Source organism: Tinamus guttatus, unplaced genomic scaffold (genome assembly GCF_059628265.1).
Source record: "Tinamus guttatus ecotype Peru unplaced genomic scaffold, ASM5962826v1 Tinamus_guttatus_pri_ptg000384l, whole genome shotgun sequence".
Taxonomy (NCBI): Eukaryota; Metazoa; Chordata; class Aves; order Tinamiformes; family Tinamidae; genus Tinamus; species Tinamus guttatus.
The window spans coordinates 3,748,277-3,766,906 of NW_028288918.1; the positions used below are offsets into that span (position 1 = coordinate 3,748,277).

Consider the following 18,630-nt stretch of genomic DNA (forward strand, 5'->3'; position numbering starts at 1 on the left):
CACTGCATATATATACATTTCACTCTGCACTTTTTAGGGGTTAGTAGATATTTTTCCCTTTAAAAGGAAGTCTGTGATAATTTCAGAATTCCACCTTAATCAGACTGTTACGATACCTGTCATCCTCTGCCTTTTAGGCTATATTCATCCTCGATAGAAAAGAATATTCATGGTCTGGACTTACTGAGATGCTCTTCTGGCAACTCAGTAGGACCACATCTGGCAGGCAGTGGTTGTTGTCAACGTTTGGCCCGCTGAAGGATCAAGGATTCTATTCTAGCACCTCTTTAAATAGATCAGTTAATATATTTCCTCCTCCTCCAAGCAGTAAGGTATTATCTACTGATAAGTTCGAAATATTTTCTGTACTTGAGAAATGCAGTCAACCTGCTAACATTTATTATACAGTTTCCAGCTGGCATTTAGCCTCGTCATTATGTCAAGTTTGCACAGTCAGGATTTCAGCTTTTGTGTAGGTAGACCAAATCTGTCACACTTTTCCACAGAAGACAAAGTTTGCCAGTTGTGTGCAGTGGGAATGAAGTCAAATTCAGGAGAAAAAGATTTTGGCTTAGTTTGCTTGAGTTGTTCTTCCTCCTCCCTCACCTAAGTGGTTGAGTTATTGATATAAAACAAAGCAAGTGAAAAAGCCCAGATATGGGATGGTTCCCTCGAAGAGCTGATTGAGTTTGTATGGTGCCATTTTTTCCTAACAGCTGCTTTAGAAAAGGGATAAGCAAAAGCCATTTTAATGTTAACTTAGAATCATAGAATCATAGAATGCTTAGGGTTGGAAGGGACTTCTAGAGATCATCTACTCCAACCCCCCTGCACACGCAGGGTCACCTAGAGCACATGGCACAGGACTGTGTCCAAGTGGGTTTGGAAGATCTCCAGAGAAGGAGACTCCACAACCTCTCTGGGCAGCCTGTTCCAGTGCTCTGTCACCCTCACTGTTAAGAATTTTTTCCTTAAGTTCCTATGGAATTTTTGGTGCTTCAGTTTCCGGCCATTTCCTCTAGTCCTATCAGTGGCCACCACTGAAAAGAGACCAGCACCGTCCTCTGCACTCCCTCCCTTGAGGTACTTATAGACACTGATCAGGTCCCCTCTCAGCCTTCTCTTCTCCAGGCTGAACAGGCCCAGCTCCCTCAGCCTCTCCTCATAGGGCAGATGTTCCAGGCCCCTGATCATCCTTGTGGCCCTGCTCTGGACTCTCTCCAGCAGCTCCACATCCCTCTTGTACTGTGGAGCCCAGAACTGAACACAATACTCCAGATGTGGCCTCACAAGGGCTGAGTAGAGGGGCAGGATCCCCTCCCTCGACCTGCTGGAGACGCTCTTCTTAATGCAGCCCAGGATCCCATTGGCCTTCTTGGCCACGAGGGCACACTGCTGCCTCATGGTCAACTTGTTGTCCACCATGACACCCAGGTCTTTCTCTGCAGAGCTGCTCTCCAGAAGGTCAGTCCCCAGCCTGTACTGGTGTCTGGGGTTATTTCTCCCCAGGTGCAGAACCTTGCACTTGGCCTTGTTGAATTGCATGAGGTTTTTCACCGCCCAGTTGTCCAGTCTGTCCAGGTCCCTCTGAATGGCAGCGCAGCCCTCTGGGGTATCAGCTACTCCTCCCAGTTTCATGTCATCAGCAAACTTGCTGAGGGAGCACTCTGTGCCTTCATCCAGGTCATTGATGAATAAATTGAACAGGACTGGACCAAGGACTGACCCCTGGGGGACCCCGCTAGCTACAGGCCTCCAACTAGACTCTGCACCGCTGATCACCACCCTCTGGGCCCTGCCATCCACCCAGTTCCTAATCCACCTCACTGTGCACTCATCTATCCCATACTTCTGGAGGTTGCCCAGGAGGATATTGTGAGGGACGGTGTCAAAAGCCTTGGTGAAGTCGAGATAGACGACATCCACCGCTCTCCCCTCATCTATCCAGCCGGTCATTTCATCATAGAAGGCTATCAGGTTAGTCAAGCATGATTTCACCTTGGTGAATCCATGCTGACTACTCTTGAGCACCTTTTTGTCCTCCATGTGCTTGGAGACAATGGCCAGTATGAGCCGTTCCATCACTTTTCCGGGGACGGAGGTGAGGCTGACTGGCCTGTAGTTGCCTGGGTCCTCCTTCTTGCCTTTTCTGAAGACTGGCGTGACATTGGCCTTCTTCCAGTCTTCCGGCACCTCCCCCGTTCTCCAGGATCTTTCAAAGATGATGGAGAGCGGCTTAGATATGACCTCTGCCAGCTCCCGCAGCACTCTGGGGTGCATCCCATCAGGGCCCATGGATTTGTGGGTATCGAGTTTCCTTAGGTGCTCTCTGACCCAATCTTCCTCTACCCAGGGCAAGTCTTCCTCTCCACCAGCTTCTTCTCTTGTCCCTAGGGCCTGGGGCTCTAAAGGGCTGCCCTTGGTAAACACCGAAGCAAAGAAGGCATTCAGCAGCTCTGCTTTTTCTGTGTTATTTGTGACCAAGGTGCCCATCCCGTCCGCCAGCGGACCCACGTTTTCCCTGATTTTCCTTTTGCTGTTAATGTATTTGAAAAATTTTTTGTTTGTTATTTTTAACGTCCCTTGCCAGATTGCGTTCCAAACATGCCTTAGCTTTCCTTGTTGCATCTCTGCGTTTCCTGACTACGTTCCTGTATTTTCCCAGGGGACCTGTCCTTTTTTCCACATTCTGTATACCTCTGCCTTCTGCTTGAGAATTGCCACAAGCTCCCTGCTCATCCACACAGGATGAGACTTCCAAGACAGGTAGCAACAAGTGTGGTTCTCTTCTAAACATGATAAATTAAAAACATGTGAGAATACAAGTGACTCGTAGGCCAACTGCAATTTGTTTCAAATTTTTTGCAAATGGAAGTTCCTTTAAAACAAGTAAAAGGATATGTATGTCTCAGTTCCATTACATGAACAATAATGAATAAAATGAAATTGCAGGATTCTATTTGCTACTGGAGTATACTTTTTACAATATAGATAATTTGTTTTGCCTGAGCATAGAAAGATATCGAGTGACATCTAATGACATGATTATGATATGATAGACATCTAATGAATGATTTTGGTTACCAAAAGTGTGAGTGCCTGGAGCAATGAGCTGCTCTCAGTTCTGCGCTGTGAGTTAGCATTTGTCTGTTCAGACAGAATTTGTGTCAAAAAGGTGGAGGACTGTAACCTGCAAAGCCTTAAATATGGTTGTGGCTTCCATCCGGGATGAGACAATAATAAGCACCATAAATTATACCGCGAAATGAGTGGCAGCTGTCTGATGCTAAAAGCTATCTTCAAGCACAATCCTCAACAGTGAGAAGCAGAGAACTTAGAAGAACAAACTGTCTTTAAACACAAGTTAAAGATAAAGCCCCAACTGACTGTGACCTTCGCTGTCCAGTGTGTCGTATCTAGGAGCCGTTACCTTCAGAAAAGCATTTCCGTGGGAGGCAGAACCACAAGGAAACAGGCAGGCATTGAAGGTTAGAGTATTTTGCATGGAAAAAAGAGATTGTGAAACTAAAGTGGGAGAGCAAAGTTTTATCAGTTACCTAGCTGACTCTTAATTTTTAGAGTTTCTGCTGATGAGTATAGCTTCATTCTCTAAGTCACAGGTTTCTTTCAGCTTTCAACCCGGGAAGCTTTTGCAGTCAATGGAGTGTCACTCTAAGGATTTGTGAAAGGTAACAAAGATTAAGAAGCCTGTTTTTTAGTAAATGTTGTTGCATTGTAAATGGAAATGGAGGCAGCACCTCTGCTAGAGAGTTTTAGGTGGGTACAGAACCTGAAAACGATTTTTTAAAAAAAGTCTAATATGATGGAGTTGCAAATTGTATTGCACAGAAAGTCAAATATATGGGGACATGCATTTTTAATAATTATTTCTAGATATTTGAATTTGGTGATTTAATATCTGAGGTTGGCAGCCCTGTATATGCCTGTCTGAATTATAACTAACTCCTGCCGGTGTGTAGTTGTGTTGATAGATCATGTTTATTTATGCTCTGGCAGTTCAGTAGCTCTTGTTTTGAGTTTTTTTTTTTTAAAAAAAAAAGTTTTTCCTTCACATCATAGAAACGCTCAGCTTCTGGCAGAGAAAGCAGTGACTGATTTTACTGCGTAATTTAACGTTGATTGCATTCAAGACGAGAACAGGCAGCAAGGCTAAAAGTGAGCCACTTTTTAAGGATCTAAATGTCTGTGACATGAAAAGGGGATTGCATTCAGGCAATGTTCTGACTCCTGTTACAGGAAACAGTTAAGAAGGAGTTTGTGCCCATCTGAAAAACTAGTCAGAGGAGAAAAGTTTGTTTTGTCTCGCCTACCTGATCGTGGAATAGGCTTTTGCGTAGTCTGCTTTTAAATATCAAAAGAAACACGCTCCCTTTATACAGGCAGAAGGTAAAAAGTCTCAACTTCTACAAAGAAAGCTGCTCAACTGATAGTGAGCTGTTCAGCTACTTGGCTTGTTGTGGGTACTCTCTGAACGTTTGTGTTGTAGCATAGACGATTTAAAAAACACTTGTCATTTTAAGGAGCAGTACTATTCTGTTCATTTGGTCTATTTTTTGATATCAGAAAAAATGGAGGGAAGAAAGTGAGATGATCAGCTAGAGGTGGAAAGCAAAAGTATAAATAGCTTCAGAAAGCAATTAAACTTTACTTTTTTGAAACTTTATCAAGAGTTTTAAGCAGAAATTGCATTTTATGTAAGGAATTTGAGGGTTTGAGGTTGTATTTACAAGAATTCTGTGTTAATTTCAGTTGTGATTTCCAGGATTGATAGCATGTGCATGAGTGTTTTGTTATCCTATGCTCTAGTCTCTGAAAGAAAAGGGTCTTTGTAATTTAAGATGCTTTATGCTGTGTGTTTTTTTAATATAGAACAATGTTTATGAAATTGTTTATATTTGGCAATGCTTGTTTTTGTGTGCCCAATCATTCATATATATGTATGTATAGTATATGTTTATACACATATATGTACATATAATTTTAATAGTCTTTTCAATATAATGTTAACACAGTATTAAAACAGTCTTTTATCTCATTCTTATTACAGCTGAGAATTGTAGCTATGGATCATGGTGTCTATATACTAGACACTGTATTCCTGTAGAACAAAAATAGGACACCAGGCTGCAGTACATAGTTAAAAGTCCTTTGGGGAAAGATAAATTCTATTACAAAAAATGCTTGGCAATTGGTGGAGAAGTGGGAATTATCCAAGTCAAAACTGATGGGAAAAATAGGGGCCAGGGAAAGATTATTTTAAAATTGATACTGAAATAAATAGGCCTCTTTTTCAAAGTTTTGAACTATGCAGTAAAAGAAAAATGAAGTACTCTGCAAAAATAGTTTAAGTGACTTAAAATTTTAAGAATGCCGCATCCCATATATCCTGCATACAATCACTTTATGTTATATTTTCAAAAACAATCTAATGTCCCAAATTGTTCATGACTTACGTAGGTTAGGTTTCATAATTTCTTAATTATTATAGATTTTTAATTGCCATGTTTATGCTTTTTGCTGAGTGACATTGTTGGAGTTAGGCTGTTGGGAGAAGGGGCAGGGATTAGTTACTATTACTTCAACCAAAGCAGTCCAGCAAAAGAAAGCCCTTCAGCAGGGTACATGTGGATTTTGCCTGCTGTTAGTGACCTCAGGTTTACAGGACTACTGAAATACCGCATGTTGGAAAAAGGCTTTCTTACGTGAACAAAGCTTCTAGCTAGCTGCACATAGAAATGTGTTCTGTAGCACAGTATGTATGAAGCCTGGATGTAGTTGGCATTAATGTTTACTTGAACCTATGTAGTGTGCAGACAAGTTCCATTCGAGTTTTTGTGCACGTTTTGCAAAATGTACATGTAAAGAAGTTTCAGGAGGAAGAGGGAGGAGTTCCATTTATATTCAAGGAAACAAAGTTCTTGTGGCTGTGTATGCATGAAACACTATTAATTCAGATGCTTCCAGGGTTGGACTGTTAGGTTGTAAATTCCAACCATGTATGCATAAGCTTAAAAGTATCTGCTTCTGCCATAACCATAGTTTAAGCATAAAACTACTTGAAGAATGTTGCAAAACAGTATTTTTTTAGAAGACTGTAAAGAAGACACGAGTGCTTCACAACACAGTTCCTGTTGTGCTAATGCATAGTACAAATTTGTTCTGTCTTGCCAGCTCCTGGTTTGTTCTGGCTGAAAGCTTCTTACCATCATCTCTAAACAGTAAAGACTAATTACTGATAGAGTCAGTGGGACTTTTTGTTTTTTTGTTTGTTTTTTGTTACTTTTTAGTTTTGCTTTTTTTTTCAAATAACTTAATTACTGCTAAAAAATCTATCCAGATTTAACACTGATTGCTCAAGTTAGGAATGAAAAATACAAGATGATATTAGTGAATCATCCTTTTGGTTATATGAATATATACCAAACGAAAAATCCTTCAGAAGTACGCTTCCTTTTTTCAATGTTGCAGAAAAATATGAAAGTACTATTGAAACAGTATATTAACACATAAGGAAAGTACTATGGAGTACTAATGCAGGCTGTGTTTCTGGGTTTACTTAAAAATTGCATTAATAAAAACTACAATAATAAAATGGAAAGGTGTGCTGGAGTTCTTTTATGCATCAAATACCAAGTTCATGTGTGTTTACATTACGCCATAGTCCTGGCTCCTGAAGTTACTGTTATCATCTCATGTCTGCCACTGTGAGATAGTAGCAGTAGAATAGACCGTGAAGAAAAATCAACTTCTTTTTTGATTCCAGCAATGACTTCAGTAGTAATGAATGAGCTGTGAGCACCACTAGTGGATTTGATAACATAAAAAATCATGTATTTCATTTAGCCACATTCAATCAAGGAATATAGAGAGATGCTTTTAGCAGAGGGGTTGTTCAAAGCAGCAGGAGATTTAAATGGCTGCAGTTACCCTCTGGGGAGGCTTATCTCTTTTCTCTGACCACAGAGAAAAACAAACAATTTAACTATTTCTAAACGTGTAAGCTGTCCTCCCCTTTATTTAAGTTGAGTGTGATTTATTTCTCAGCTCTATACTCCACCTTGACATCAACCAGCTGTTCAATCTTAGTGTATGTAGAATGCATTTTGTCCCATCAAATGACTATAAGGCCAATTCACCTTATTCATGGTTACACAGACAAACTTTTGTTAGGGTTTGTCATAACAATGCGAAGCATGTGATTTCAACAATTTGTTTTCTTGTTATTCCAGCTTTATGACAAAATTAACACTAAATCTTCACCGCAAATCAGGAATCCTCCAAGTGATGCTGTACAGAGAGCCAAAGAGGTAATCGTTTTAAAATATAGTTCTGACTTGGAAAATTTTATTGTGGAACATCTTCATCATCATTTAGAATATCATTTAAGATAGGTGTTTCGGCTTTATATGTTGATTAATCTCTGGGCTGCCTTGTAACATTGTTTACTTAAGTTACATAACATGTTGCATAAACTTGCAGAATTCCATTATGTCTGCAAGGATTATATAGTTTCATCATTTAACCTTTGACATGACAATAGAAGTATTAAAAGGAATATTCCTGTTGAGCAAATACAGTGTCTTTTGTATTTAATATAATCCCCTGCAGCAGAAGTTTGATGTTTGTATTACTTCTTCCTAAACTACATATATAGTGTTTTTCTAGATATCAGCTTTTACAGTTGAAAAAATAGGGATATCAATAATAGTCCTAGGAAAAGTTAATCTAGAGGTGCAGTAAAGTGTACTCCAGAATTTCTTAATTCTTAAACCTGACAAATGCAGGGAAAGTAATAAACGGGTGCATTATATAGCATCAATAAAAATAATACTGTTGTTCAGGATGATGTCATTTGAAAATTTTGTTTACGGTGCTATTATAACAAAGTGAACAAGAAGACTGTAAAACAGTATATAATAACTGGAGTCACACTGGTAAAAGTCCCAGAGTTCTATTATACAAAATTTCCTAGCTGTATATCCTGAGAGGTGCTTCCAGAAGCAGAAGCTTTGCTTTCACTGCCCAAATAGTTGCATGTTTGAAGTGCAAGGGAAAATATCATGTTGGAGGGAAATGAGTTACCACATTTACTCCCTCCTTCTTTCCCCAGTAGTAAACTGAAATATGGCCCAGACTTTATAAAATCTGGAGCTTGGAAGTGGTGCAGCAGATGTTAAAAACATGACCTGTAGATGGTCCAATTTAGTTTGCAGAGGCTATTTTATGCGTATTTTTAATTTTACTTTTAAACATTTAGTAAGTTATTTATATTTTATTTATATTTTATTTATATTGAAGGGTGGAATTTTGATCAACCAGTGAGGGTTTCCATTTGTTTGTTTAATAACTTTATTTAAAGGAAAGTTACTGATTTTTTTTTCTGCTTGCTTTGCAGGTATTGGAAGAAATTTCATGTTACCCAGAGAATAATGACGCAAAGGAACTAAAGCGTATTTTAACACAACCTCATTTCATGGCAAGTTAATGATACTCTCATTCATCACTATTAAAAAATAAGTTATCCCTAAAACCTACAAATGATGAAACTTTATACAAATAGAATACTTCTTCATAAATATTTCTAGTCTCCTAACTCAAAAAATAGCTGCAATTACCATGAGATCAATATATTTGCTAGCAGTTGCATAGCATGTAGCAGTTACAAGGCTGACAACAGTTTTTTAGGGATGTATGTCCAAAGGGCAAGATCATCAGATCAGATAGATGTGTATGTTTAGGTTCTTTTGCTCTATTTTCCTTTCTTTTGTTTAAAAGGGAATTATAAGGGAAGACAGCATGAAAAATGTGATAATTATGCTGATAACCGGTGTTATGTTGTATTGGTTGAACACTTTTCAATATTTTCACTAACTCTTTATGGTTAGTGAAATGGTTATGGCAATGGTTAGACAACTAAAAATTCACTGGGCCAGCCCAACGGCCTCTAGTTTAGTGCTTCAGTTTGGAGTAATATAAATTATGCTTACAGTTTCATGCTTACAGCTAGCTTTTGGAGCTAGCTGGGAAGGATGCTCTTTGTGAAAAAAAGCAAAGAAGCCTTTTGGATATCCATAGCGAGAACTGGAATTCTTTATTCTTCTTTACTTGCCCAAAGTCTCATAGGATAAAAGATGTGAATTTGTTCTGAAGTACATGCTTGTTAAACATTACATGACAATAAATCAGTAGTGTGCGCATCGTCTAGTGAGTTTGTATGACAGATCAACGACTGTTTTGCAACCCTGATTTGTGGACAGTGATGGTCTCAAGCTCAGGGGTGTGACCACTTAACAGCTAATTCAAATCACTGACATTCACCATCTTTTGACATCAGCTGAAAGATTTCTTCGTGTTTGCACTATGGATAAAGTTCACAAGCTTCAGAAATAAGACATGGTTTTCTTAAATCTGATATACATTATTTTCAGTTTAAAATAATATACAGTGACTCTCCCTAACCCAAGAATTATTTGCTGTGAGCTTTGTGGAATTTGCTCACCTGAAAGCTGAATTATTGTCTTGTAAAAAAAGCCTGAAGGATAAACCTAAGAAAGTGAGCTGAAACCACCCTCATATTCAGGTATAAGGGGAAATATGGATAGCTGCATGACCCAGTATGTTCTTTTAATGACCAGAGTGTGTGTGTGTGTGTGTGTGTGTATATACACATGCTATGGAGAGAGGCCATTTTAATAGTGTAAATCATTTTTTTCAAAGTAGGCATCAGGAAAAATCATTGTGGCATATCAAAATTTAATATGCTAAATCAAGAAACAAAAAGATGAGTCTGAAATCATCTTTTATAGGTAACTCTGCTTCCAACTGATTATCCTCATAAATTTAAAACCAGTTGTCTTAATTCCCTTCCATAAAAATATTTTTGTTAAGGACTAAATAGTTTTGAGAAATTTATGAAGTTATCCTTTAGAAAATGGTACACTTTACAAGTGCTATTGTGGGAACAAATTTAGGATGGTACTCTTTTGAGTACTGCTTTGCAAATGTTAACACTTTGTCAAACTCATAATAACATGTTACAATTTTAACATTTTAATAGGCCTAATGTCTTTGCCCTAGCTCAGCATGCTTACAGAGTCAGTTGCTGTACTTATCACAGAATATTTAAGCACCTTTAATCAGTTGTGCCGTTCATTACAGCAGGAAACAGAGTAAAAAAATAGTGGCATTTGAGGAATTTCTTGTTTTATAGTGCTTATCAGGCATTTGCAACTGTGTTTGTGTTGGGTCTGTGCTCTGAGAGGAGAAGGAGAATATGGAAGTGGTTGTGTTAATAAAAATAAAACATTATTTCATTCTTTCAGTTCGTACTGACTCATACTTTGTCTTTGTTATAATGAACTCCCATGGGATCTGAACAGATTTTCATTTTACAAGCTACTCATTATAGAACGGTTTGCCCTAATATTAGTTTCCTAATTTCTATATCTAGGCATGTAAATAGAGATACCTTAATCTGACCTTAACAGTTCCCATTATCTTCAATAATCCTTGCAGGTGTTAAGGCGGTAAGTGAGAGGTAAGGCAGCATCATTCTCACTGGTGTATCTGCATTAGAAAGGTTCTCTTGCACAGATTGCGAAGGCTGGGCATGTGCATATGCATTTGTAGTCTGCTCAAGTTTATCTTAGGTTCTTTTGAGAGAAAAGTTCCTCTACAGGAAGTGAGGCAGTAATATCTTGGATTTACTCTACGTTCTGGAAAAATCCAAAGACATTTGTAAAGAATGAGCAAGGGCATCTGAGCTTTATGGAAGCTTGTGGAAGTCTCATTTTGTTACTGTGGTTTCCTCTAGGCCTTACTTCAAACTCATGATGTAGTGGCTCATGAAGTTTACAGTGATGAAGCGCTGAGAGTTACACCTCCTCCCACCTCTCCATACTTAAACGGAGATTCTCCAGAAAGCGCCAACGGCGACATGGATATGGAGAATGTAACACGGGTTCGACTGGTACAGTTCCAGAAGAACACAGATGAACCAATGGTATGGAAGGAACTATAGTAGTATTTTTTTTGACTCTTTACAGTTGTGGTTCATAGAGTTGAAGACCAGTGTTATGTTGATTTCAAAGAAAACTTCCTCACTTTGAAGTAAAGCTGGAATAATTTGGTATCCAGTGTATATACTTAGCCTCTTGTGTATATCCTCCCGTGAAGGAAGACAGCTTAAAATGCTACTCACACATGTTAAAGGCTGTAGCACTATAGCTATTTTAGAACAGCCTTGCAGTGATTATACTAGATCAAGTTTTAAAATATAAAACTGTGCTGAACTGTTTGTGCTTTAATGCAGAATTACATTTTAACAAGTCAGAATCTTACATGATTGTATATTAAATTATTGCATCTTCATCTGATAAATAGCATCTATTTTCATCACAAGACAAGCCATCTGCAAAATTAAACATAATCCATGTATAAATATATGCCTTGTCAGTATTTAAATGGCATATTTAAGCAAAAGGTTTTGTGTTAAAATATGTACCCTATTTTCAGACTTTCAGCAAAAGTGACCATTCTTAGCCACTGAAGAATTCCAATGCTGAATGTTTCACTGTTTTATCTTAGGAGTGTAATAATTTCTTTCTCTAGGGAATCACTTTGAAAATGAATGAGCTGAACCATTGCATCGTAGCAAGAATTATGCACGGAGGAATGATTCACAGGCAAGGTAATCATGTGTCGTAAGTAGTTTTATTTTCAAATGGGATTATTTAGATTATTCTGTAACAAGTATGTAACAACACCTATTGTTCTTTTTGATTGCTACTGTTACATAGTAGTGGACCTCTATCTGGATGGAGTCATGTTAGCGGCTTTTATCACCTTGCAGTTTTAGAGGTCTGTCAGTGTTTTCAGCTGAGAGCCCATTTAGGCCTTAATTAGGGGAATGGGATTATAGTTGATCAAGAGATTGAAATATCAATATATTTTTTTAAGCCATACTTATATAATACTCTGTTTTTTAAAAAAATCTTTAGGATAGTTACAATATTCATCCTTGCAAAGTGAAAGAGCTTTGTTCAGCAAAGAAGATCGTGTCTTTTCACAAAAATTTTGGTGACCTTTGTGCATTCAGTGTTGAAGATGATAAAAAAGATGTAGGAAACAGAAATACTTTTTCTGCATACAACTTTCATACACTTATTTTCAGTTTTCACTACTGTAGTGAAACCTTGCAATCATATATTTTTTCTCTACTCCATTTTGTAAGTCCAAATCAGATACCAGAAATAACTTGTGGCTGGATTTTGTCCTCCTTTAAACAGATACTGATACTTCCCTGGTAGATTGTTAGCTGCAAATTTGGATTGCACCTTTAAAAGGTTTGCTTAATTTTTTCCATTTTGTGAACTTTTTCTTTTGATAACACAAAAATTGTCATAATTTGTCAGACTAAAGTTCCTTGGAGACCACTGTTCTATTTCAAAATAAGATAAGCTCAGATAATTAGGAAAACAGAAAACAATATGTAATGGCACTTTCCCTGATACACTGATTCCAGTTCTTCAACTAAACTTTCCAGAAGGTGTAAAATATTATTTTCATCAAGCAAAGATGAGAATTTATTTAGTTTTGTATATTCCTTTAAAGGCTCATCTGAACTTAAATTTAATTGGATTCTAAAAGTCACATTTGAAAAGATATTGTTCTCTAAGACTTGCAGGAAGAAGGTTTTTTCTAACCTTACTTAGCTAATGATTCTCCTCTGCAAAGTTCTTTTAAGTGACTGTGTTCTATTGCAGGATAGTAAAAACCATTCAAAACTTGTTAAAAGTATTCCAACAGTACACCCATTACCACTCTGGTTTTATTCTTTTCTTTTTAATGATGTAGTACCTTTTATTTCAGAAACTTCCATGGAAAATTCAACTTATACTATGTGCTTCATCTAATTAAGGTAGTTCTTAGGCACATAGGTTGAGATGGAAAATGAACCATGCTTCAGTTTTCCTGTAGGATTGTCATCTTTTGGGGGGGGTAGGGGGGGAGGCGGGGGCGCATGGGGGAGTACTCCAGCACTCTGGATTCCTGTAACTTCACCACATCAGTCAAAATGCCTTTATCTAAAATATTTCTACTGAATGGAAAAACGTAAGTGTAAACTGACAGTGATCTCTGGCACAATATATCTCTTGAACACCATTGACAGGGTCTGTGGCTTTTTTGTTAAAAAAGAGAGATTTTTGAGATTCCAAATCACAAAATACAGTAGTTGCTATGAAGTCTACTGCTCGTCTGTATGCCAGCTGCATCTGGTTCTGCTGATTAAAATTATGCTTACTGAAAAGATGAGGAAGTCAAAGTACGAAGATGGGATTGTAAAGATGCTACCTGTTTCATATTCTAGAGGGTTCAGCTCAATTAATATGAAATCTCAGTTTTAGTTGTTAAAATTTGTCAGTTCATTAACATGTCTGCCTTTATAGGGTAAGTATATGATTTGTATCTTCCATCTTAGGTTTAAGTACATCTTAGTTTTCACTCTCACATCTGTGCTTTAACTTAGCACAAGTATCTGTCCATTGATTATTCATGTAATCCGTTTAGATTCCTTACATTGTAAATATAGTTTCAGGGCATGGGCTGTATATAGTCTGAGCTCCTTGCAGGTCTCATTGTCGTAAACCACGGATTTTTTTTCTGATGACTTGACTCTTTTGGGAATGTGCGTGACAAAAGGTGAATTAACTTTAAGATTTGTTTTCGAAGAGGTCCCACTGTGGCATTTTTGAAAAAGTTCCCAAGGAAGAGGGAGGACTTGCTGGCTGCCTGTTTAACCCAACGCTAAAAACAGTAGCTGTACATTGTATATGCTGCTTTCTCACAGTGACTTAATGTCAGTCTCAACAAAATAAAGCACACTGATTTTTAAGACAGTGGTACACATGGGTAAGGTTTATTCAATTCTAAGAAAATCCATGTGATGATGAAAGTATGATGTAATATTAACAGCTTTATCCTCTCCAAGCTACAGAATGTTGCTTTGTCTACAAAAACATGTTTCTGAATAGAGATTCTGCGAATTTGTTCCTTCTTCCCCCAGTAGAATAGGAACTCGCATAATTCTGTCTCAAGTGGGCACACACTTACTAAAAATGTCTTCAGTGTGGCATGAAGAGAAGGAAATAGTTTGCTCCAGAAATCTATCTATCTTTTATTATTACACGAATAAATCATGAATAGCTTATACTAAAAGTTCTGAATAAACACAATACACACAAATAAAAAGGAATCTGCATTGGATAGTTAAGCATATCTGTAAGAACAGGTCATAGGAGTAACAAAGGGGAATATTCATTATTTACAAATGTCAAGAATACTCTTTTCCAACAAGAATATATATAAACAAAATAATTCTGCAAATAATAAAAATCTCTTCCATCAGTTTGGAAATTTCTTCATATGTTCTACCAATCCATCCACTTCATATGACAAAATGACCCTCCTGTTGATGTTAACTGGCCATTCTCTGTTCCCAACTTCTATGAATACTGCTACATTCTAGTCACATACAGAACAAAGTTCACTTCTGCCTGAGTAAAAGAAATGGGAAGTGTTCCAGAAGAGGGGATTTCATTTAAGTGCACTGTTGAAATGATTTGATACAAAGTTGTTAGAGTCTGATTCTCATCCTAATATTTAACTTTTATCAGATTTATGTTTTGAAAAATGCTAAAAAGTCCATATACTACTGCAGGGCATATGCTCTTTGTAGTTCAGTGTTATTCTTCCATGGCAATTAAACTTATTTCAAAAACAATTTAGGTATGTCATGATACAACAAAAACAGGACCACATTTCTTTTAGAATATCTTTTGAGAATTGGGTACTGAATGGTAGCTTCCTGAGAAAGTCTGCCAAAACTAAATTTTCAAAATGTTTCACTAAAGACGTGGTCATTAATATTCTGGATATGAACTATATTAATTTGAAATTCAAATGCAGGACTTTTGCATTTGCATTCAGTAAACTATTAATTGCAATAAATTTTCTGCCAAAGAGTAAAAGAATTGTGATGAGTCTTTTTATCACTATCAACAGATTAGCTTCTGTAGAATTGCTCAGAGCACCTAATGTGACCGAAGAACTTCATCCTGAATGTACTGAAAGTTTTTGTAAACTTTGGGCCCTCTTCTGCAGTATTGCCACATGAGGTTGGCACAGCAACAAGGCAGTTTGGGGTTGTTCTCCATTCAGGCTCTCTTTTTGCGGGGGCGGTTTATCAGGCACGGAGTTTGAATTCTGTATGTTTGTCAAGCTGAATGTTTTACTAGGGTGGGTGTTCTTTGGTTAAGTGACTATTTTAATACAGAAAAAAATTAAAAATATAAGAAAACTTTCAGAATTCTAGTTGACTTGCCTTTTTTCAGATGATGATCTATAGGTATGTTTTGAAAAAAAAAATCATGAGCTATTCCTTTCCAAGTAAAATTAATTGTATCAAATACATTGTTTAGAAAAGAATAGCTGCATAAATTATTTAGGCCATACAGCAGAAAATAGTATACATGAACATAATGTTATATCAGCGTGGAATGATGATCTTGTCACATTACTTCATTATAGAGGGAAAACATTATCTGGCTAGCAATGTTGTGGAGTTTTCTTAAAGAAGTGCTAGAACGTGAAATGGCCTTGAACTACTCTGTCTAAAATTATGGTCCAAAAAGCCTCCTCAATTGCTTTAATCTGGAGGAGATGTATTTCATTGGTGCATCCCTGCTGACCTTTTATAGATTTTCTGAAGAGTCGTCTCACTCTAACCTGCGGCGTGCCATTCCCATTTCTGCTTCAGCAGATCGATTTTTGACTCTTCTAAGATAAGCAGAAAATTGTTTTGTGGTCTCAGGTTGTAGGCAGTCACACCAGGCATCTACATTCAAGTTGAAATTAAGTATGTATACAGAAAATGCATTATGAAATCACAGACATAAAGAAATAAAGCAGCTGACACTTAAAATAGAGCCAGAGACCAAACTAAGTTAAGCAGTTGTTTGATAAAATACTTGTCTCCTGCATTTCATTTTGATGGATTCAAATAGATACCTGTGAACATTTTCAGCTACCAGCTGCAAGTGACTGTCTGTTCAACATGCAGATTTTCGGAGTGTCCTTACAAGTGGACTGATTTTTTTTTTCCCTTGTACTATATAGGGTGCCAGAGCATCTTATGCTGGTTTATTGACTTTCTTTCTGAAAGATGGATTCCTAATGCATAGCTACCAATGTTCTTATCTGAATTTAGGCCACATTTTTACTTACGTCTTATTTCAATGTTATGGCTTCATATGAATATTTATATTATATTACAATTTTCTTATAACGGTATGTGCTAATAAGTGTTTTGTTTAATTCTGCAGGTACACTACATGTAGGGGATGAAATCCGAGAAATAAATGGGATCAGTGTGGCAAATCAAACTGTAGAGCAACTACAAAAAATGCTTGTAAGTGACTGAAAACTTGCTGATGTTCTTTATAAAATGTTTTACTTTGAAGGAACTCTTCACTGGAGTGTAGCTTCTCCTTTTTCTTCCGTTCTTGATAGCCTGCATGGGCCTGTAACAGGAAGATTTGGGTTATAGCATTCAGGGAACAGGCTCTTCCTTTTGATTTCTTAGTGTCTTGTTTGCACATAATACAAGAAGGCACCTCCAGATACTATTTTATTTATTCCCTTTAGTCCCAAGAGAAGATCATAGTCACAAAATCATTACCAACAGATATATGTCTTACCTGCTCTGGTAAATGATTTGAGTGATGGAGGTTTCCCCAAACCCTGGGCTATCATATAACTGTCTTATATTTGGGGCATTTGGGGTTTGTTTGTTTGGTTGTTTTCTTTCTAATGTCTGCATCTTCTTTGTTGCAATGCAATAATTTCTTTTTTCTCATGGTTTTGACAAAGAATACTGCCTACCTCCTAGTACTCATAGTTAATCTCTGAAGATTATGCTCTGCTTCTTCAGATCTTCAGTCTATACCAATTGTGGTCAGAGTATACTCTGCAACAGGAGAAACTTTGAGTGCCCGTTGGTATAATTGCTATACAAAGTCAAAGGCAATGAAAAAAACCTCAGGAGGTTTCCAGTCCAATCTCCTGCTCAGTGCAGGGTCAGCACTGAATTCAGCCTAGGTTTCTCAAGACTTTGTCCGCCAGAGTCTTGAAAATCTCTAAGGACAGAGATTTGACAAGGGCAGATGCCTCTTTGGGCAGCCTGTTCTAATACGGGAACTATCATGGGGGAAAGGTTTTGCTTGTATCCAACTGAAGCCTTCCTTATTTCAATATGTAGCTGTTGTAGCTCATTCTCCTGCCATACACCTCAGTGAAGAGTATGGCTGCATCTCCTTGGTAGCCTCTTCTTAGGTACTGCCTGACCACTATGAGGTCCTCCCTCAGCCTTCTCCTCTTCAGGCTGAACAAGCCATTTTCCCTGAGTCTCTCCTCATACATCATGTGCTCCAGACTTATGACCATCTTGGCAGCCCTCCACTGAATTCGCTGAAGTTTATCAACATAAAATCCTAAAAAGTCTTGGAGGATGAGGCTGGGATGGAGAAGAGGGTGATCACAAAACTTGGGGCACAGTATTTCAGTTGTAGGTTAGTGTGTGTCAGAAAAGGGAGTAAAACCACTTCCCTCAAACCGCTGTCTGCAATCACGTTCCTATAGCCCAGTGTGCTGTTAACGTGGCTGCTGTGGAGCACTGCTGTTTCTGGGTAGCTCACTGTCCACTAGGCTCCCCCCGTCCTTTTCTGCAGAGCTGCTGTCTAGCAGCAAGTCCAGTGACTCCTTGGTCATTATCACAGCAAGTATTTGGTCCTTGCCAGGTACAGGATTTTGCATTTGGCCTTGTTGAATATCATGAGATTCCTGCTGCTTATTTCTCCAGCCTGCTTAGTTACCTCTGACTGGGAATCCTGCCCTAAAGCAGTGTGTGTGATAAATTGTAAATGCACTTCTCTCCCTGCACCTATTGTGAAATGATTTAAAAAAAAAAAAAAAAGAAGTAGACAGTGAAGTGGGATTAAACAGTAGAATGCACTTCTATCTGTAGTCAGAAAATTAAATTATGAGACCATAAGTTGTCATATGAGCTGGGGCAGGATTCTCACATCTGTATATGGCCCCATTATTCCTTCTTTAGTCTATGCTGGGAACATTTAGAGTGAATAATAAGTCCTTATCTGCATAAATCCTGGATTCAGAGGATTCAGAGGATCCAGGTCAAGGCTCACTAGGCTACTCCTGTCAACTGACTTTTGGCTTTCTGACTGAACTCCGTTGGTGTATTCAGTCCTGTTACATCATACAGTAAAGTAGGGACAGATTCCAAAGATGATTGCATGTGGTTATGGATGTTAAAAAGAAAGCAAAAATATTTCAAACTCAATCTGGTTCTTTGCAGAAAAACTTCATCTTGGACCTTGCTGATGGTCAGTCTTATATTCTGTAGTTTTTTTGTTTTGTTTTGTTTTTTAATGTACAACCCTAATCCTGGGATCTTGCATGGTGTCGCTCTTCCTTTTGTTGTGTCCAAAATCAGATGGACAAGCTCAAGTGAATCCAGGCAAATCTTATTTG

The 18,630-nt window shown here is 37.8% G+C and overlaps 1 protein-coding gene across 9 annotated transcripts in view; it reads left to right on the plus strand.

The window, feature by feature from the left end:
- CASK (calcium/calmodulin dependent serine protein kinase) overlaps positions 1-18,630 on the plus strand; it is a 202,038-nt gene that overhangs the window by 154,356 nt on the left and 29,052 nt on the right. For all 9 annotated transcript variants that reach the window (XM_088530692.1, XM_088530685.1, XM_088530687.1 and 6 more), the window contains 5 exons: positions 7,251-7,328; positions 8,417-8,497; positions 10,835-11,023; positions 11,632-11,710; positions 16,404-16,489. In XM_088530692.1, coding sequence (XP_088386818.1) covers positions 7,251-7,328; positions 8,417-8,497; positions 10,835-11,023; positions 11,632-11,710; positions 16,404-16,489 — 513 coding nt within the window. The remainder of the gene's footprint in view (positions 1-7,250; positions 7,329-8,416; positions 8,498-10,834; positions 11,024-11,631; positions 11,711-16,403; positions 16,490-18,630) is intronic.